At 43.9% G+C, this 19394-nt stretch overlaps 1 protein-coding gene across 1 annotated transcript in view; it reads left to right on the forward strand.

Moving 5' to 3' along the window:
• The window catches only part of KIAA0319 (KIAA0319 ortholog), a 71711-nt gene that overhangs the window by 14928 nt on the left and 37389 nt on the right, over positions 1-19394 (forward strand). Inside the window, exons 3-6 of the mRNA XM_077810564.1 lie at positions 9938-10713; positions 12053-12248; positions 15742-15846; positions 18452-18549. Coding sequence (XP_077666690.1) covers positions 9938-10713; positions 12053-12248; positions 15742-15846; positions 18452-18549 — 1175 coding nt within the window. The remainder of the gene's footprint in view (positions 1-9937; positions 10714-12052; positions 12249-15741; positions 15847-18451; positions 18550-19394) is intronic.

Here is a 19394-nt window from a genome sequence, read left to right on the forward strand (position 1 = left end):
TAAGTACATTTCAAATTGAATGAATTACTGACAATTGAAAAAAAAAAAGGAGATTATATCTATTTAAGGTATTTATGTGGCCCCTGTTCTCTGAGCATCTCAGAGTCTGTAATGTATTTACCTTCACAACACTCTGTGAGTTAGGGAAGTACCCTTATCCCCAGTTTTAGAGCTGAAAAACCAAAGCAAAGAGAGAGTGAGTGATTTACCCAGGTTCATACAAAAAATCAGTAGCAGAGCAGAGAACTGGATCTGTGTCTCCCAAAATCCTGCCCAGTATTACATAGGGATACTGGGGATGAGGCAGGTAAGTAGCCTCTTCCTTCCCAGAACATAAGTACAGCCGCAGGGAAAGATTCCCACCAAGTGCTCAAGAGAGTACTGGGGAGAAATTGAATCCATCTGCTCTATCCACCAGTACTTCTTGATTTATCAGCAACAAACAGGGATCCTGGCAGCCCGTGAAATGAAGATGAACCATCAAGTGAACCATCAGGATCAGTGAACCAATTAGAGAGGCTCAGCAGCTGATCCTGGGCCCTATAACAGAATTGTAAACATCCTGCAGACTGCTGCTCTAATTACTGTAAAAGCTTTGCAGCCCATTGTTTGTAAATCTAATTGCAATACTCTTGGTTTTGTCCCCGTGTCAAGGATTTGCTTTTATGTAATTTAGCATTTTTCCCTATTTGCTCTTCCCCCCTCCCCCAGTGTTTAATCTGCAATTAGAATGGTCTCTGAAGCAAGAAACAGGCCTTCTGCTTTCCCTGAAGTATCTCTGTGTAAAAGCTTACAGGATTTCAGGGAGGGAGAGGCTCTAAATAACATGGAAGCAGCCTGTGGAGAGAGAATGAAATCGTATTCCTTATGTACAGAGGTGTACGCCATCCCCTCAGAAACTGATGCAGTGACACTTCAGATTTTGATGAACTTCTGGCTAATCTGGCTTCTCTGGTTTTGAGGATAGTGATTTTTATAGGTCCCTGCTAAAGCTGATGGAGTTAAGCCTTTGTCAGCATTTATGTTATAAATCCTATTCTTCAGAGGCTTATAACTCAGCTGTGAAAATTGGCTCTGGCTTGAAAGTTAGAATTAGAGTTCTCATCTTGGGAGACAACTATTTCTTTTTTTTTTTTTTTTCTAGAATCTCATCAAAAGTATCTCAGCCCTTTATAATGCTGAAGAAGGATAATAAAATATAATATTTTGCACTTCTGTTGCATCTTTTCTCTCAAAAGCTCCCAAAGCTCTGACCAAAATAAACGTACACATAACACCACTGAAATGCAGCCACCTCTGGATGTGGAAGCCAGCCCAGAGCACAGTGGTGTGGGGACAGGAGATTTTGGGCCAGGATACTGGGGCAGACCCCATCCTACCCTGCCCTTATGAAAACTAACACTGGATCTTCCATATTCATGTAGATTGTGCCCATGTGACCTTGGTTAAGGTCTGTATCAAAAGATGCTTATGTAGTAAACTACACGGAATTCAGTTTATCTACCTTGGAAGGATGAAGAGCTGAGTCACTCCTTTGAGGATTTGAACTTGTGTCTCCAGCAAGCCTAGGGATTGAGAACTAGCTATGGCTAGAAACAGCCCCTCAGCTAGAAATATATGTTTGCAGTTTCAGCTTGTTTTTCTTGGGCATTAGCAGGATTCCTGCCTACAGCTTTAAAATCTAGGTCTAGCCTGGCTGAGTAGTGGCAGCGTGGCCAAGCTTGGGCTTTGAGTCTGTCCCATGTTTCCCACAATGGCAGGAGCCAGGAGCGCTGTGTGTGTATGCTCAGTCTCCAGGAGATGGGACTGCTTTAAATTGTTCCCCTAAAATCTCCTCTGCCACAGCCAATTCTGACTGGCTATGGTGAGGCCAGGGCCAAGAATGCTGGAGAGGGAGTAAGTGGGATGGGGGGAATCTCAGAGCATCAGCTTGACAACTAATCAGTTTCTTAAAGGGACAGGGGTTAAAACTGACCCACTCTTCCTTATCAGTGGTTCCCCATTGCAGTCCTTAATGGCTGGATTAATTCCATCTGATATTTCTCACTTAGAACACAGAAAACCCTCCTGCTGCACAGCTTACTGTTAGATCCTATGACCAAACCAGTCCATGTGCACTGGCATCATAATCATGCAGGGCTTCCATCTGCCCTCTAAACAACCCTGATAACCTGCAATGTATTACTGTGTGATCACCAGGCCAAACACAATTTGGTGCCTAGTAAATTACCACAATCTCCATGCCATTCATGCATCAGTTGGCCTATGAAGCTGACAGTGAGAGAATAGGAAGCTTCAGTTAGTTACAGCTGTAGCTCACGAAAGCTTATGCTCAAATAAATTGGTTAGTCTCTAAGGTGCCACAAGTACTCCTTTTCTTTTTGTGAATACAGACTAACACGGCTGTTACTCTGAAACCTGTCCTTATAAGGAAAAACTTTACTTTACAAAGTGACTGTAAAAATGGTGCCTTCTTACTCAGCAGTTGTGCTCCCTGCATATGTATGAAGAGCTATGTCCGCAGACTTTAGTGGGGGAGGGGGGAAATTGTCTTTATTAATTTTTCCTAAAGTTAGCCCAAAACAGATCTGGGAGTGTGAGATTATTCTTTACTGGTTTACGCATTATCAACAGAATTACTAACATCGGTGACAGGGCCACTTGTGCAACTCCATGATCTCCAAATTATGCCCTCAGTTATGCCTGTGCAAGCCTGCTGCAGGTATAAGGTAGCACAGATGTAGGTGTATTTGGCCTACAGAACCTTTACTGCTGGTGATGCTGCATGAGCCAGAATGCTCCCAGCATGACTTTGCAGCGCTGGCAATTAGGAAAACCATCTTTTTAACTGTAAACTGAGCACACATGATCTGCAAGTCATTCAGGCATTATAAATGTGGAACTGCATGATGCTATTTTTGCACAGTCGCTTTTCTGAGTGGAATGGCATGTTACTTTCTGACCACAATTGACTGTAGGCACAGTTTTTAAAAACTACTTTAATTTTATGCCTGCAGTCAATTGGGGTCAGTTTTGCAGGCACAAGTGTTAAAACGTGACCATCTAAGTAATGAATTTTCCAGCAAGTTTCTCACAAATCAGATAGACATCAAAATTCTCTCACTTGGGACCACTGTGGAGTGCAGATAGGAAAACTGGAGATCCAACTGAGTCCCCTTTGAAAGCTGGGCTTTCATATCCCAGCTGAAACCAACCAACAAAGAAATGTAGTGTTGAGGCTGAAATTTCATCCTTGCATCATCCAATTGTGCCCAGTTATTGCTTCAGACTCTACAATGGGCCAGTTGGTGCTCCTAGTGAAGCCGGTGGCAAAGCTTCCATTGACTTCATGGGGCTTTGGCTTAGGCCCAGTGGGCTCAATTGTTCCTTGTCAGGAGTAATGCATATCACTGCATCTCCTGAAAAATCTGCTACTGTGCATCCATATGGAAGGGCAGCAGCTGACTTTCCAAAGCACTCAGGCCAGGTCTACACTATAAACGTACATGGGTATAACTGTGCCGCTCACACCCATGAGCAACGCAAAACACCCATGAGCAAAATTCACACCCATGAGCAACGCAATTATACTGACCTAACCCCTAGCATGGACAGTGCTGTGTCGACCAGGGGGCTTCTCCCATCGATATAGCTACCGTCTCTCATGAAGGTGGGTTAACACTGCTGATGGGGGAAACATCTTCACTGTAGAGCTACAGTGGCACAGCTGAACTGTTGCATCTTTTTAAGTGTAGAGCTTCCCTCGGTGATGTGTGTTGCTCAATGCTGGGCACCACTGAACTTCCTGAGCTGACTTTCACATGGTCAGATTTGACACTGTTTTTTTTGTTTTGTTGGCCAGATTTGACATCCAGGGGAGCTATGGGTACTCGGCACATCTGAAGACTAAGTTACCTACCTATGCTGTAATGCTTAGACATAACAGGGTGAATGCCTGCTTATGCAGGGGAAATTGTAAAAGATCTAAAACATAAGTGTTCAACCTGGGGGCTGTGAACAGGTCCAGGAGGGTTGTTGCTACTCTTCCTTTCTGAATGAATGGATGAGAAGGGGTCCTGAAACTCCTGCTTTTGTGACATAGAGACACAGTATAAAAAAGGTTGAGAATCACTGATCTGAAACAACCGCTTCCCTCCAAGAGGCCCAGGGCTGGCTAGGGCATGGAGATTGAACTATAGTTTGGCCGGTAAAACTGATCCATGCTGTACCTACTCTGTGGGTAAATGGAGGACTACAGTCTGTGGGAATGTTGATCTACCACGTTGCATCAGCATGAAATTCACTTATAAAAAGTATAGGCCGCAGTTTTCAAAAGTATCTAGAGATGGGAGAGGCAGTAGGGCCTAGTGGCTAAATCAATGGCCTGGAACTTAGAAGACCTGGACTCTGTTTTCAGCTCTGCCACTGATCTGCTGTGTGATGTCAGGTAAGTCATCTCACCTCTTTGTGCCTCAGTTACCTCTACCTGTAAAGTGAGGGAAGTGATGCTGACCTCCTGGGTAAAATGCTGATGACCAGTGCTATACAAGGGCTGGATGTCATTATTGTTGTTACTGTTTTGAGTGCCTGAATATTTGGGTGCCCAGCTTGGGAAGCCTTCAAGGCACCTGATTCAGAGAAAGTGCTGAGCATCCAAGTAACCAGTAGTTTTTGAAAGTCTGGGCTTTCTACCTATTTTTAATGAAGGGTTGTTTACTTATTCTTGTACACGAACCTGAGGCACACTTTTGTGTTACCCTACAAGAGATTTTGTTGTTTTTCCAAGTTCCCGTTTTATTATGCTTTTATCGATGTGGATAAATATGTCTAAATCACACAGCAGTTAAACTGGTCTCCTACCTCCCAGCCCTCTCCTTTAACCATGAGCTCCTGCAGCTGCCCTGTCAGAAGCTGGGTAGCACATTTAAAGTACTGATTTATGGTAAGTGTTTTCATAGACCTCTGCAACAGCATCCCTGATATTCTCAGAGGTGAATGGAAATGTGGAGGAACTAATTATAGTATACTTGGTGTGGGAGAGAAGAATGAGGGTGCTGATAAGCTGAAGAATCGCACACTGTTGTACAGGAGCTGTTATTTTACGTTCATGTTCCCTTGAATAGAGGTCTAGCTGGAATACAAATACAGGCACAAACAAAACCCCAGCCCTGTATTAAACTGTAGCTGTAGTCAGAAAAGTGCTGCTGTAAATATAGAATCAAAGAACTGGAAGGGACCTCGAGAGGCCATCTAGTCCAGTCCCCTGCACTCAAGGAAGGACTAAGTATTATCTAGACTGTCCCTGACAGGTGTTTGTTCAACCTGCTCTTAAACAGGGAGGCATTTATGCTCTATTAGTGCCTTATTAAATGTTGTCCATTTGCAAGTCAAAAGATTTTTTTTTCTCCTCTCAAAATGGGAGCACTGCAAACTCAGGGCAAAATCCTGCCTTACCATCTCTCTGTCATGCTGCGGGGGGGAACAGTAGCAGTTGAGCAGAGAGTCTGCCTGCCCAAGGATACCATACTCTGCAGTGCACCTTATCCTTACTCGTTCAGGTCCAGTTTGGGATCCCCTTACTCCCACTGAGCAGCACCTTGCTCCACAAGGAGTCTCAGTGAAGTCAATGGGGCTGCTCCTGGGATAAGGTGCTGTTTATCATAAATAAGGGTATCAGAATCAGGTGTAGAGAAAGTTGTGGGCAATTTTCCAGGCTGTTTCTGCCAATTGCAACATGTTTTCATGAGGGACTGGGCCAGGGTGGATTAGATTTAAATGAAATTGATTTAAATGATGATTTAAATCACTAGTCAGGAAGACTCAATTTGAATTCTGGATTTCTACATAAAAGTGCATGTTTGTTGGTTGTTATAACCTTAATACATATTCTTCACAACTCAGAGATAGATGTAGGTTTCGTTTTTAGAAGGTACACACTATACATTTTTAAAGTGATATATTTTGAAAACTTTTCAGATTAGTTTTACAGCTATATCAGAAAATGAATGATTGTTTGGTTATTTCATTTACCAAAGGTAATTGAAGCAGATATTTATGAAGTCATTGGGAGGTGAACTATCTCCAATTCAACAGGTTAATCATTAATATTTGGAGGATTTTCTTGCCAGGCTGTATTAGGAGAAGAACATCACCAGACAGACATTTAAATTGTTTTATTTAACTAAAACAACGTTATGTATTCTGGATTTTTTTCTTCAACAGCAAACATATAATATTTTAACAAAACAAGCATATGAATTTTTGAATTTAGTTAAACATTCAAGTTTTTTAAAATCAGATTTGTTTTTGTTAAAATTGTTTTTAACTAAAATAGTTAGATGAAATATTTAAAAGCAAAAAACAAAAATTAAATTGACTGTGTCAGCCAGGTCAACATGAGAAACTTAAAATATTGGCTTCTACAGCTCACTCAGTCGTCTTCACCTTCATTTTACTGTTTGTTCATAATCTGCTTTTTCAGGTCTCAATTTGGAATGAATTAGTCCAAAGGAAGAAAATATTCTTTCGACACCAGCAGAAGAAACCAGTTTGGGGTGCAGGGACATATGGGGATGGGGGAGGTTGCAGGGACACATCGGGAAGGGGAAGGAGAGGCAGCTGAGTAGGGGTTCATGGACACATGGGAACAGGGGAAGGGGGGTGCAGGGACTATTGTGGATGGGGGCAGATGTGCCTGATTGAATGGGAAAGCCTAGGGGTCAGCCACGGTCTACATGGGTGAGGCTCCCAGACTCCCTAATAATTTCTCCCCCGCTTGCCCCCCCCCTCACTCCGTTCCATAGTTCTCCTACCCACACCCAACAATCCTCCAGGATCACTCCCAGGCTCCTGCCCACCAATTACTTCCCTCTCCCTTAGTTCCTCCATTACCCCGATTCCCCCAAGCTTCTGCACTGCTTCTGAGGGGTGCTTGAAATATGTTTCTGTACTGTAGTTTAAATGAATTATTTACTCAAAGTTCTGTATTAATATGCCTAGTAAGGAATCTATTTGTCAAAAAAACATTTCCTGAATCTTTTTTGGTCGTCTGTATTGTTACAGACATACTTGCTGACAGGTATTTGGAAATAAATTACCAAAATTGAAACTGGCATGATTATATTGGCATATAAAATATGCAGAATTCTAAAATATCATGTGCAGAATTTTTAAATTTTTGGTGCAGAATTCTCCCAGGAGGAGGAGTTGTAGTAATCTGTCAGCACTGAATGTCTTTCAGGGCTAACCCAGGTTGACCCTGGGGATCCCTGCTTTTGTTTCCTAACTCCAGTCCTTTGAGAGCCAAACAGCAAAGAGATGAAGAATTTTCATGTCAGCTCTCTTTATTTCCTTCTTCCAGAATTCAAGATAATGGGATGAACTTCCTTGCACGTAGCACCTGCCCAGGTGTGAGAGGGCCATTAACCCAGTCTTTGTATTGTGATATTTCACAATGGCCCACTTAGTTTTGATAGGTTTCAGAGTAACAGCCGTGTTAGTCTGTATTCGCAAAAAGAAAAGGAGTACTTGTGGCACCTTAGAGACTAACCAATTTATTTGAGCATGAGCTTTCGTGAGCTACAGCTCACTTCATCAGATGCATACCGTGGAAACTGCAGCAGACTTTATATATACACAGAGAATATGAAACAATACCTCCTCCCACCCCACTGTCCTGCTGGTAATAGCTTATCTAAAGTAATCCACCATGATTTCAACAATTTCCATCCCACCACCAACCTCAGCCTGGTCCAGTCCACACAAGAGATCCACTTCCTGGACACTACAGTGCTAATAAACAATGGTCACATAAACACCACCCTATACCGGAAACCTACTGACCGCTATTCCTACCTGCATGCCTCCAGCTTTCACCCTGACCACACCACACGATCCATCGTCTACAGCCAAGCTCTGCGATACAACCGCATTTGCTCCAACCCCTCAGACAGAGACAAACACCTACAAGATCTCTGTCAAGCTTTCTTACAACTACAATACCCACCTGCGGAAGTGAAGAAACAGATTGGTAGAGCCAGAAGAGTTCCCAGAAGTTACCTACTACAGGACAGGCCTAACAAAGAAAATAACAGAACACCACTAGCCGTCACCTTCAGCCCCCAACTAAAACCCCTCCAACGCATTATTAAGGATCTACAACCTATCCTAAAGGATGACCCAACACTCTCACAAATCTTGGGAGACAGGCCAGTCCTTGCTTACAGACAGCCCCGCAACCTGAAGCAAATACTCACCAACAACCACATACCACACAACAGAACCACTAACCCAGGAACTTATCCTTGCAACAAAGCCCGTTGCCAATTGTGCCCACATATCTATTCAGAGGACACCATCACAGGGCCTAATAACATCAGCCACACTATCAGAGGCTCGTTCACCTGCACATCCACCAATGTGATTTATGCCATCATGTGCCAGCAATGCCCCTCTGCCATGTACATTGGTCAAACTGGACAGTCTCTACGTAAAAGAATAAATGGACACAAATCAGATGTCAAGAATTATAACATTCATAAACCAGTCGGAGAACACTTCAATCTCTCTGGTCACGCAATCACAGACATGAAGGTCGCTATCTTAAAACAAAAAAACTTCAAATCCAGACTCCAGCGAGAAACTGCTGAATTGGAATTCATTTGCAAATTGGATACTAATAATTTAGGCTTAAATAGAGACTGGGAGTGGCTAAGTCATTATGCAAGGTAGCCTATTTCCTCTTGTTTTTTCCTACCCCCCCCCCCCCCAGATGTTCTGGTTTAACTTGGATTTAAACTTGGAGAGTGGTCAGTTTGGATGAGCTATTACCAGCAGGAGAGTGAGTTTGTGTGTGTATGGGGGTGGGTTTTTGGAGGGGGGTGAGGGAGTGAGAGAACCTGGATTTGTGCAGGAAATGGCCTAACTTCATTATCATGCACATTGTGTAAAGAGTTGTCACTTTGGATGGGCTATCACCAGCAGGAGAGTGAATTTGTGTGGGGGGGTGGAGGGTGAGAAAACCTGGATTTGTGCTGGAAATGGCCTAACCTGAAGATTACTTTAGATAAGCTATTACCAGCAGGACAGTGGGGTGGGAGGAGGTATTGTTTCATATTCTCTGTGTATATATAAAGTCTGCTGCAGTTTCCACGGTATGCATCTGATGAAGTGAACTGTAGCTCACGAAAGTTCATGCTCAAATAAATTGGTTAGTCTCTAAGGTGCCACAAGTACTCCTTTTCTTTTAGTTTTGATAGTCCTCCTTGATGGGTGGGTGAACCACTGCTCCTGCCTGGGTTCACAAGTTCAGAGCAGGCATTTTTACAGTTATAAAGCAAAAGTTACATACTACCTTACAGCATAAGATACAGACATTACAAGTAAAATTATTGCCTAAACACTGAACACATCTTACAAGTCTAACACTTGTCTTGAACAATACTAACATACATGAGAGCTGGTCTGGTTTCCAGCTCTGAATTTGTCAGTGCTCAGCTGATGACTACAGCCTTGGCAAAACCTGGCACCTGGTCTACTAGTGTCACAATATGTATGTTGTGCCATCAGGGTTCTTATGTTCCCTGCCCCGCTACTAGCTTGCTGTAGGATGTTCTGCAAGTCATGTAACTTCTTTGCCTCAGCATCTGTATTTGTAAAATGGGATAAGAGATACTTTGCAAGAAGCTTTGAGACCATCGGATGAGAAATGCTATGTGAGTGTAAAATATTACTCTTAATGCACACACATATCTTCAAGAATTAGCAAACCTGTAAGAAAAATAATGGCAAAACTTGTGCATGGTAAAATGATTTATATTTAATCTTAATATTGTTTACATTTTTGCCCTTGAATGAAAAGTCCCTCCAAGGCAAGATGGCAGCTTCTAAAGCTGTGTGATTGTAGTTCTCTGCCTAATGTCAGTGTATGTTGTTTCAGGGTATTTCTGTGAGCAGTGCACGGAAGGAGCCACGTATGCAGACGCAGTGATATCTCCTAATTTAGACACCACTAAAATCATGCGAGTTCCCCATGCCATGTCGATGTCAGAATGCACAGCGGCTTGCTGCGATCTTTCGGGTTGTGACTTGTCCTGGATGTTTGAACGGCGCTGCTACATTGTGAACTGCCAGCATAAAGAAAATTGTGAACCTAAGAAAATTGAAACAGTGAAGTCTTATCTTACATTTGTACTTAGGCCTTCTCAGAGGCCAGGTGCATTGCTAGGGTATGGACAGGTGCTGCCAAATATGGTTCACTCTGTGGGACTACAGAGTGAGCCCTCTGAGGAAGTGAGTAATCTGAAGGAGCTTTCTTTGCTGAGCAAAGATCACAGCCTTGACGAGATACCTGAATACACTGATGACTACAGGGACTTGGAGAAGGACCCCTTTCAGCTGAGCATCAAGCACAAACAGAAAGAGAGCACTGATTACACAGACTGGGGCCTGGTGGTGACCAGTGAAAATGGCTTCAACCCTACATTAGCTGATACTGAAGACAACCATGAGGATTTGGCTAAAAAGCACAGGGAAGGCAGTAGACTGGAAAATCTCATGACTAAAAGTGGGTCCAATTCAAACTCTGTTCCTATTGAACATGCCAAGGAGAAAATGCCATCTCTCGCTGAGATGACACCATTCCCACTGGAGTCCACTGAAAGCAAAGCAGCTGGACAACCACCTGTAAAAGCCATTGACAAACTGGGGAAAGAGGTAGGGATGCCTCAAGATCCCAGAAGAAGTAGTGACGTGTGCACCGTAATGTTCTGCTTTATAGGTCCTTTTCAAATCAAAATAGATTAGTATAGTAGTCCCTAAGGAAATCAGTGTTTCATTGTCCACTACTGTCATGTAGGGTGACCAGATGACAAGACCAAAATATTGGGACACATGGGGGGCAGCCACAGGCTCACCCCCACACCAGGGCCGGCTCTAGGTTTTTTGCCACCCAAAGCAAAAAAAAAGCCGGAGTGCCGCCGAAGCAAAATATCAGGACAAATGGCGTGCTGACCGTACATCGTTCAGGACACGGGACAAACAACTAAATATCGGGACAGTCCCGATTTTATCGGGACATCTGGTCACCCTACTGTATGTGACAGTATAAGAAAAGAGTGTGCTCTTTTAAAAAAACCCAGCCCTCCTGGCTAGTGTAATTGCAATGCAATGCTACTTGGATCAAGGCAAGGCACTCAGATATCTATCAGACAGCAAGGAGTAAAGCTTCTGGTAGTTGGGTATAGGGATCCCAGTTTAAACTTTCAGACTTGTGGACATGGATCTGGGTTACAATGTGTCTGTATGGTATTCTGGCTTTCTGGCCTTCAAAATGCATCGTCCTTTAACAGCTCCCCATGCAACATGCATTCTAATGTGCACTAAGGCAATGTGGTCTACGGGAGTATGCACAGGGTCGGGACTCAGAAATTCCTTGCGTTTGAATCCAGGCTGTGGCGCTGCGTCAGTGTGTGACCGTGGCCAAGTTATTTCAAATCCTGGCCTCTGTTCAATAAAATAAGTGAGTGTAATGGGGATAGTAATACTTTCCTATGTCCAAGGTGCATTGTGATGATTTATTAGTATTTGTGTAGTGCTTTGAATATGTAAAGCACCATATAAATGCTAAGTATTATTAATGGACGTTACATGGTTACAGAAAACGCTGCTTTTCATCCTAGAAGGTCAGTGTTCAGGTACTTTTCAGTAGATAAGGATCATTACCCACAAAGGTGGACAGGCCCCCTGCCCTGAAAAGCTTAGTCTTAATTTAAGACTAGACACAAATGAGTGTGACAAATTGTATGTTAATAGCCATATTCTTGCATTGGTCTGCATGCATTGCTTTCAACCTCAACTCCTGTTGAGGTTGAAAGCAATTTCTTAAAGATATGATGGGAGAATGTGGGCCTTCATTGGTAATGTTCTTCTTCGTGTTCAGGATATCCCAATGACACACATCGCTGGGCTCAGTTTATGCATTATAAATAATGTATATCTGACTAGGGAAAATGATTTATTCATAATAATTTTACCCTTACTGTTCCCCTTATAGGTTCTAAAGCCTTCTCATAACCCTCCTTCAGACAATCTGGAATCTACCCAAGCTATCGCAGAGAGAACCCAAATCCCAACAACAGCCCCCTGGAGTCTGACACAAGATGGGATCACACCATTTCCAGCTAGTTCTGTCATCTCTCAGGCCACTGTCACGCAGCAGGTCACATCTCCCACCACTGCTGACAAAGCGGGTAACTTTCTTCTTCAAGGCGGAACTTTGAAAAATAAAGCAGTTGAGAAATGTTGACTCCTCCTAAGGCAAATAGCCCTACTCCGCTGCCCAGACAGTGCTAACACTGAGTGCAATGTTGGTGGCGCTGGTCATTTCTGATTACCAACTTCAGTGGGACGGTGCAGGTTTTATATCAAAACACAGTGTATCAGCACTTTAAGGTGGTGACACAGGTTGCATGAAAAAAAGCCCTGAAAGCCAGAGTTCATTTTGGCAATGGATAGTATGGATAGAAATGCTTAGAAGGTGCTCTCAGTTGAGAAGGACTGGCTGTGAAATGAGCTTCCAGAGGCGAGCAGGTTAATTTAGAGTCTCACTACTTTTACAGCGTGCTGCAAGCCTGGCCCCATTTGATAAAGCTTTCTCACTCTGGGTATATCTACACTGCACTCTGAGCTGGGTCCTGGGAGACGTAGGCTTGTTGACACAGTGTTTCCAAGCCCATGCTTCAGTGTCCACACTGCATTGTAAGCCTGGGCTTACAGTTGCTGGAACTGGGTCTCACAGCCATGCTATCACATCCATACTGCACTATTCAGACCTTCTGACTTGGGTATGTGGCTTGAGCTGCATCCACACTGCAAAATGACAGGCTTGGACCGAAGTCACAGCGGAACTTGGACTCTGACCCACCCCCCCCAGGAGGCCCTAGGAACCAGTCCTGTTTTCTGACCTAAGTCAGATTGGTTTGCATGTGGGCAGCAGCGGGGCTTGGACTCAAACCTGAGTCAGAGCCCAGGCTTAGTATGCAGTGTAGACATTTACTCCCTACCTGCTATGGAGGAGATGATGATAATATCAGTGTGCAAATATATTTCCAAAAGTCAGTGTTTTGCTCGACTGTTAGACAGTAAAACTCGAGTTCAGCATGGAGGAGAATGGGAAGAAGGGGAAAGCCTGAACATGTGCGGTTTGCTCCACTCTGCTCATGGAGTGCCTGACAGAAGAGCCCTGCACATCTCAGTAGAACCATCAGGGCAGGGATTTTTGCGGAATTTCTCTCTTGAGCCAGGAGCAGCCAGCCTGGACCTAAACCCGCAGGAAAGCAGGACCCTGAAGCAGGTGTCAGTCCCCCCTACCATGACAAAAAGATACAAAGGGGGCCCCTGAGCAATGGGGTGAGCCCCACCTCAGGCAATGGTGTGTGGCTGCAACCACAGGCCAGGCAGCTTTTTCCCTGCTCCCTCCTGCCTCTCCTCAGTAGCATCCAAGGGAGGGAGAGGGCTGAAGAGGACTCAAAATGGGACTTGGGAGAAGTCAAGGGGCAGGTAGCACTGCACCTCCCTCCTTCTGGTGTTTCCTCAGCGCTGCATCATTACTTCATCCTTTTAAGATTAATCAAGTGCTGCCATGGAACCACAATGTGGTTCTTAATGCACTGACTCTGCATCCCTTTGAACCCCTCAGGAAGGTATCCCTGTATTTACTCTCCACCAAGGATGGCTTCCTGATGGACATCACCTCTACACAGAGAGTGTCAGAGCCTGGGGCTTCACCCATGGAGGAGCACTATAGCACATTCCACAATGAAAAGGTGGTTTTCATAAAGACCCAGCCTGTATCCCAAAAACTAACTCAGTTTTTCAGAACTAAAGAAATTGTGATCCTGTCCACCCAAGAGAGAAGCTCTAGCATACATTGGATGCTCGTGGAGACCTCAGCTCTAAATCAGTTGCATACAGGCCTTTTGCAAGTTCAGTGCTTGATCTGCTCTCTCTCATCCAAAGAAAAGAGAGCATCAAAATGTTCTATTTCAAGAGGGTTGGATAGTGCATATATGAAGCCTTCCAGACAAGAATCTCTCCAGCAGCCGGCATCAAAGCCCACTCGCTCAGAGTGGTACCAGCTTCCTGGGCTCAGAGATCTTCTGCCCCAGATGATGAGGTCTGCTGGGCTCAAAATGTACAAACTGGACATTTGGGCATCAGCAAATGCAGGGTGGTAGCAGGGTGTTCCAGGCTGCGGTCTCTCAGTAGTATAAAACCCTGGGTATATATAGTTCTGTTTGACTGAACCCTGCCTGAAAGTGCACGGCTGTACAAATCCCAGTGGTTAAAGGATCTGTGGACCTTGTAGATGGAAGAGTGGTTTGAAGGAAGAGAGGAAGGACTCTTTGTGGCCAAGAAGTAGAAGGCTGTTCCTAGCGGGAGGGCAGCATGAAATAAGATGCAAAGCATACAGTCACCTTTTAGCCAAGCTGTTTTTTCCACGTTCTCCTGCTGTTTTTATGGACATTGAAAATGTGATGCTATGAATAGCATATTAATCATGTCAATGGCAGCATCATGCTAATGTATAAACAGTACACAGTTGGTGGAAAAGCGAGCTCCTATTGCATTAGTAAGTGTTGTGTTACTTTATTTGGTGTAATCTCTTTTAGTTCTGACTCGGCTGGTTGTGATTTCTTTGGAATGCTCCCAAGAACAAAGGCATTAGAAACTGTTCAGAAGCCTGTCATCAGAATCACTGAGAGTTGTTTGACTGATTCAAGAACACATGTGATTGAATTTAGGGCTGAATTGTGCCTTTTAAGCACAACGGACACAGTTGGGTTTGGTAGTCTGGGTAGAGCTATCGAAGCAGAGCAGATGCAATCTGCGGCATCCTGCAGAAAAAGCGTGCCTCAGGGCGTTCTAGGGAGAGTGCATGAAGCAGTAGCACGTACCTGTAAAAAGAGTCGGCACTGACCTCCGGGTGCTAGCAGGTCTGCAGGAACTGACTGCTCCGAGTCTGCCTGGCTATGCCTTTCTTGAGATTTAGACTGCTTCTAACTTTGCTAACTGGTTCCTGGTCTGTACTTGGGGAACATGAGCAGTGGCTTTCTGGAAGCATCACGTATGGGGGTTTGGAGGCTGGAGGGGGCTTCCTTTACTCTCTTCTTTCTCTAGTGCACATTTACAGGGTTAGCCAAAATGTGGCCCTTAGACAGCAAACTGTGTCTCCTCTATAGGTATCTGATGGAAATGGAAAACTAGTGACTGGGAAACTTGAGAAAAACTACATAGAGATTGAATGCAGACATGCTCCGGTTCTCATACAAGTCCTTTCTAATTCAGCACTTTTACCCTTTAGTCTCCCAAATTTCCATACTTTTATTAAGGAAAAACACATTGGCTCTGTGGGGGGGAATTATGATTTTTATGTGTTCAAAGCAAAATGAATATACTCGGTGTACGGAAGAATCACAAACATTGATTTAAAACAAAAATGAGTTAATTTTGATTTCAGTTTCAGGGGGAGCCATTCTCAAGTGTAGGCTGGTGAGAGAAGATTAATCTGTAATTATGATTATTCTTGATAATTTATCAAGAAAATGTAATTCTCCCCCATCTTTCCCCAGAAAGTTGCCAGATGATGTACAATAAATATGCAATCCCTATTACAATTTGTTTTTCAAATCCGTTTCCCCTTTATTCTGTTTTTTTAAAATGTAATGCTTTTATCTTCTTCAGATACAGTAAAAGAACTCGTGGTGTCAGCTGGAGATAACTTACAGGTGACTCTACCAAAAAATGAAGTTGAACTGAATGCCTTTGTTGTGCCACCACCCCGCACAGGTGAATTTAACAATCTTTTCAAACAAGGAGACAAAAATTGACACATGAACACAGATTGGCTTTGAGGCTGTATGTACAGCCACAACTAGGAGGGGATCCAGGGGGCTGAACTTCCCCTTCTCATCTGCGGAGACAGTTCTCTGTGGCACCAGCTGCAGAGGGGCATTTCAAAGGGGGTTTTAGAGATTAGTGGGTGTGGTTTTTGTCTTCAGCATGCAAATTAATTAACCAGCTCCTCCTCTGGTGTTACACACATTTACGCTAGGGAGGATCTGGACTAATGTGTCCACTTACACTATCTGCTAAAAACAAACTTAGGCTGCGAACGCTAAGCTGAACTTTTCTTAATGCTGTCATCGCCTGGTGCAAAGAATGAATTCTTTGTGCATAAGTGTTTAGCACCAGGACAGTTCAGCAACTGGTGTCAGTGATGGTGAGGAGAGTAAGTACTCATGCTAAAGTACCTGCGGAGTCCATTAATTTGCATCCCTCTTCCCCCACCACCATTCATATCACTGAGTGACAGCATGTTGCAGCAACTTGGCGCATACTATATGGAGCAGTGATTCAGATCACAGACTCAAACATCAGAAGTTTTCATAGGGGAGAGAAGTAAATAGCAGGGTCCCAGACGGATTTGAGCTGGTACCGGTGCTGTTCAACATATTCATAAATGATCTGGAAAAAGGGGTAAGCAGTGAGGTGTCAAAATTTGCAGATGATACTGTGACGGGTTGGGTGACAGGTACTCCCTCAAGACTGTCACTAGATGTGCTGGGATACCACTGGGAAAAAAACCCTATGCCAGAGAAGGCTTCCCTCCACTCCCGTCTTGCTGAGCTAGACACTCCAGTCGTCTACAGCACAGACCAAGAGGTTGGGCCACGCCCCCTGCAGTGCACAGAAACTAAGATTCACTTAGTCCAGGGGTTTTTCAGGTAACAAGGACTTTCCCAGCACCCAGTATTCAGTCTTTCTGGGAGCCTAAACCCCAAATAAATCCATTTTACTCTGTATAAAGTTTATACAGGGTCAACTCATAAGTTGTCCGCCCTCTGTAGCACTGGTAGAGAGATATGCACAGCTGTTTTCTCTCAGGTATTAATTACGTACTCTCGGTTAGTTAATAAGCACAAGTGATTTTATTAAGTATAAAAAGTAGGATGTAAGTTATTCCAAGTAATAACAGACAGAACAAAGTAAGTTACCTAGCAAAATAAGACAAAACACACGAGTCTAAGCCTAATACATTACGAAACTGAATACAGGTAAATCTCACCCTTAGAGATGTCCCAGTAAGCTTCTTTCATAGACTAGACGCCTTCCTAGTCTGGGCCCAATCCTTTTCAGACCAACGTTGTGGCTTATGGCCTGGGTCCAGCAGTTACTCACACCCCGTAGTTACATACTTTTGTTCCAGTTTCTTTCATGCATCTCTTTGGGGTGGAGAGACCATCTCTTGAGCCAGCTGAAGACAAAATGGAGAGGCTTCCAGGGCCTTTTATATTCTTTCTCTTGTGGGCAGAAACCCCTTTGTTCTTCTGTGCAAAATCACAGCAACAAGATGGAGTTTGTAGCCACTTGGGCAAGTCACATGTCCATGAATGATTCAGCTTTTTGCAGGTTGATGCCATTGTTTACATGTTAGTTTGAATGTTCCCAGGAAAGCTCAGATGTGGACTGGCGTCTCCCAAAGTCCATTGTCAGTTAAGTGTTTCTTGGTTGGGCACTTACTCAGAATAGTCCTTTCTCAAGAAGCTGACCAAATGCTTCACTGATGCTACTTAGAATCAAACACATTGCGATACAAGTACATATCCAATATTCATAACTTCAAATACAAAAATGATGCACACATACAGACAGCATATTCATAACTAGCAAATACAACCTTTTGTAAAGGCAACAAAATTGATTAGGGGCATGGAACAGCTTCCATATGAGGTGAAGTAAAAAAGACTGGGATCGTTCAGCTCAGAAAGAGACAACTAAAGGGGGATATGGGAGAGGCCTATAACATCGTGACTGGAGGGGAGAAAGCGAATAGGGAAGTGTTATTTATCCCCTTTACATAACACAAGAACCAGGCGTCACTCAATGAAATTAATAGGCAGCAGGTTTAAAACAAAAGGAAGTACTTCTTTGTGCAACACACAGTCAACCTGTGAAACTCATTGCCAGGGGATGTTGTGAAGTCCAAAAGCATAACTGAGTTCAAAAAAGAGCTAGATAAGTTCATGGAGGAGAGGTCCATCCATGGCTATTAGCTAAGATGGTCAGGGATGCAGCCCCATGCTCTCGGTGCCCTGTGCCTCTGAGTTCCAGAAGCTGGGACAGGATGACAGTGGATGGATCTCTTGATAGTTGCCCTGTTTGGTTCATAACTTCTGAAGCATGTGGCATTGGCCACTGTCTGAAGACAGAATACTGGGCTAAGTGGATCATTGATCTGACCCAGTATGTGGTTCTTATATTTTTATTAAGTCATTGTTTCTGACTATTTTGCATTGTAGACATTTAGCCTCATTTCATTTTTTCCCCATGTGTCTGTATAGTTGTTTATATTGAAGGCAAGGCTAATAATTGTACAATTTTTCACGCCCAGAAACAGCCTACAGCTATGAGTGGAGCTTGATCAGTCACCCTGCTGACTATGAGGGTGAAATGGAAGGAAAGCGTACACAGACACTGAAACTCTCTCAAGTAAGCAAGACGTAGTTTAGTCCCACTACACTCTCATAATTGCTGCATGACATTTTGCGGTCTGCACTGGAGGCATCTTTGATTTGTTATGAATACTTCAGTTGTGCTTCCCTCAGCATGTTATCAGATCGGCTCTGGGATTGTTGGTTTATAAGTCAATTCTACCTGCTAGCTAAAAGGCTACATCCTCAGCTAATGTGAATCAGCAGAGCTCTGCTGAAGACCGTGGAGCTGTTACGTGTTCAGTTTACATCAGCTGGGGATCTGTCCTAACGTTCCTGAACAGAAAGAAAAAGTTGGTGAGCTATAGCGTTAGAGTGAAATGGGACCTCCGGTCCTTCTAATTTATATGTTATGCATCACAGAGAAGTTTATTCTTGTTTTACGGACTGTCAAGGCTCCCTTGTTTTCTCTGCCCATGTCAGTGTCTTCACTAGGCATATCAAGTTTTTCAGAGGAGTCTGATGATCTTTTAAGACAGGTTCTCAACCTTTTTCTTTCTGAGGCCACCCCAACATGCCGTGAAAAACACACAGCGCACTTGTGCCACAACAACTGGTTTTCTGCACATCAAAGCCAGGGCCAGCATTAGGAAGTAGCAAGCAGGGCAACTGTCTTGGACCCTACACCACAAGGGACCCTGTGAAGCTAAATTGTGCAGGCTTTGGCTTCAGCCCTGGATGGCGGGGCTTTGGCTTTCTGCCCTGGATCCCAAAGAGTCTAATGCCGGTGCTGCATGGCGGACCCCTTGAAATCTGCTCGTGGGCCCCCAGAAGCCCTCGGACCCCTGGTTGAGAACTGCTTTTTAGGGCAAAGTAAATGTGTCTTAAGTGGCTTCTTCTCAA

The sequence above is a fragment of the Eretmochelys imbricata genome, chromosome 2 (genome assembly GCF_965152235.1).
Source record: "Eretmochelys imbricata isolate rEreImb1 chromosome 2, rEreImb1.hap1, whole genome shotgun sequence".
Lineage (NCBI taxonomy): Eukaryota > Metazoa > Chordata > Testudines > Cheloniidae > Eretmochelys > Eretmochelys imbricata.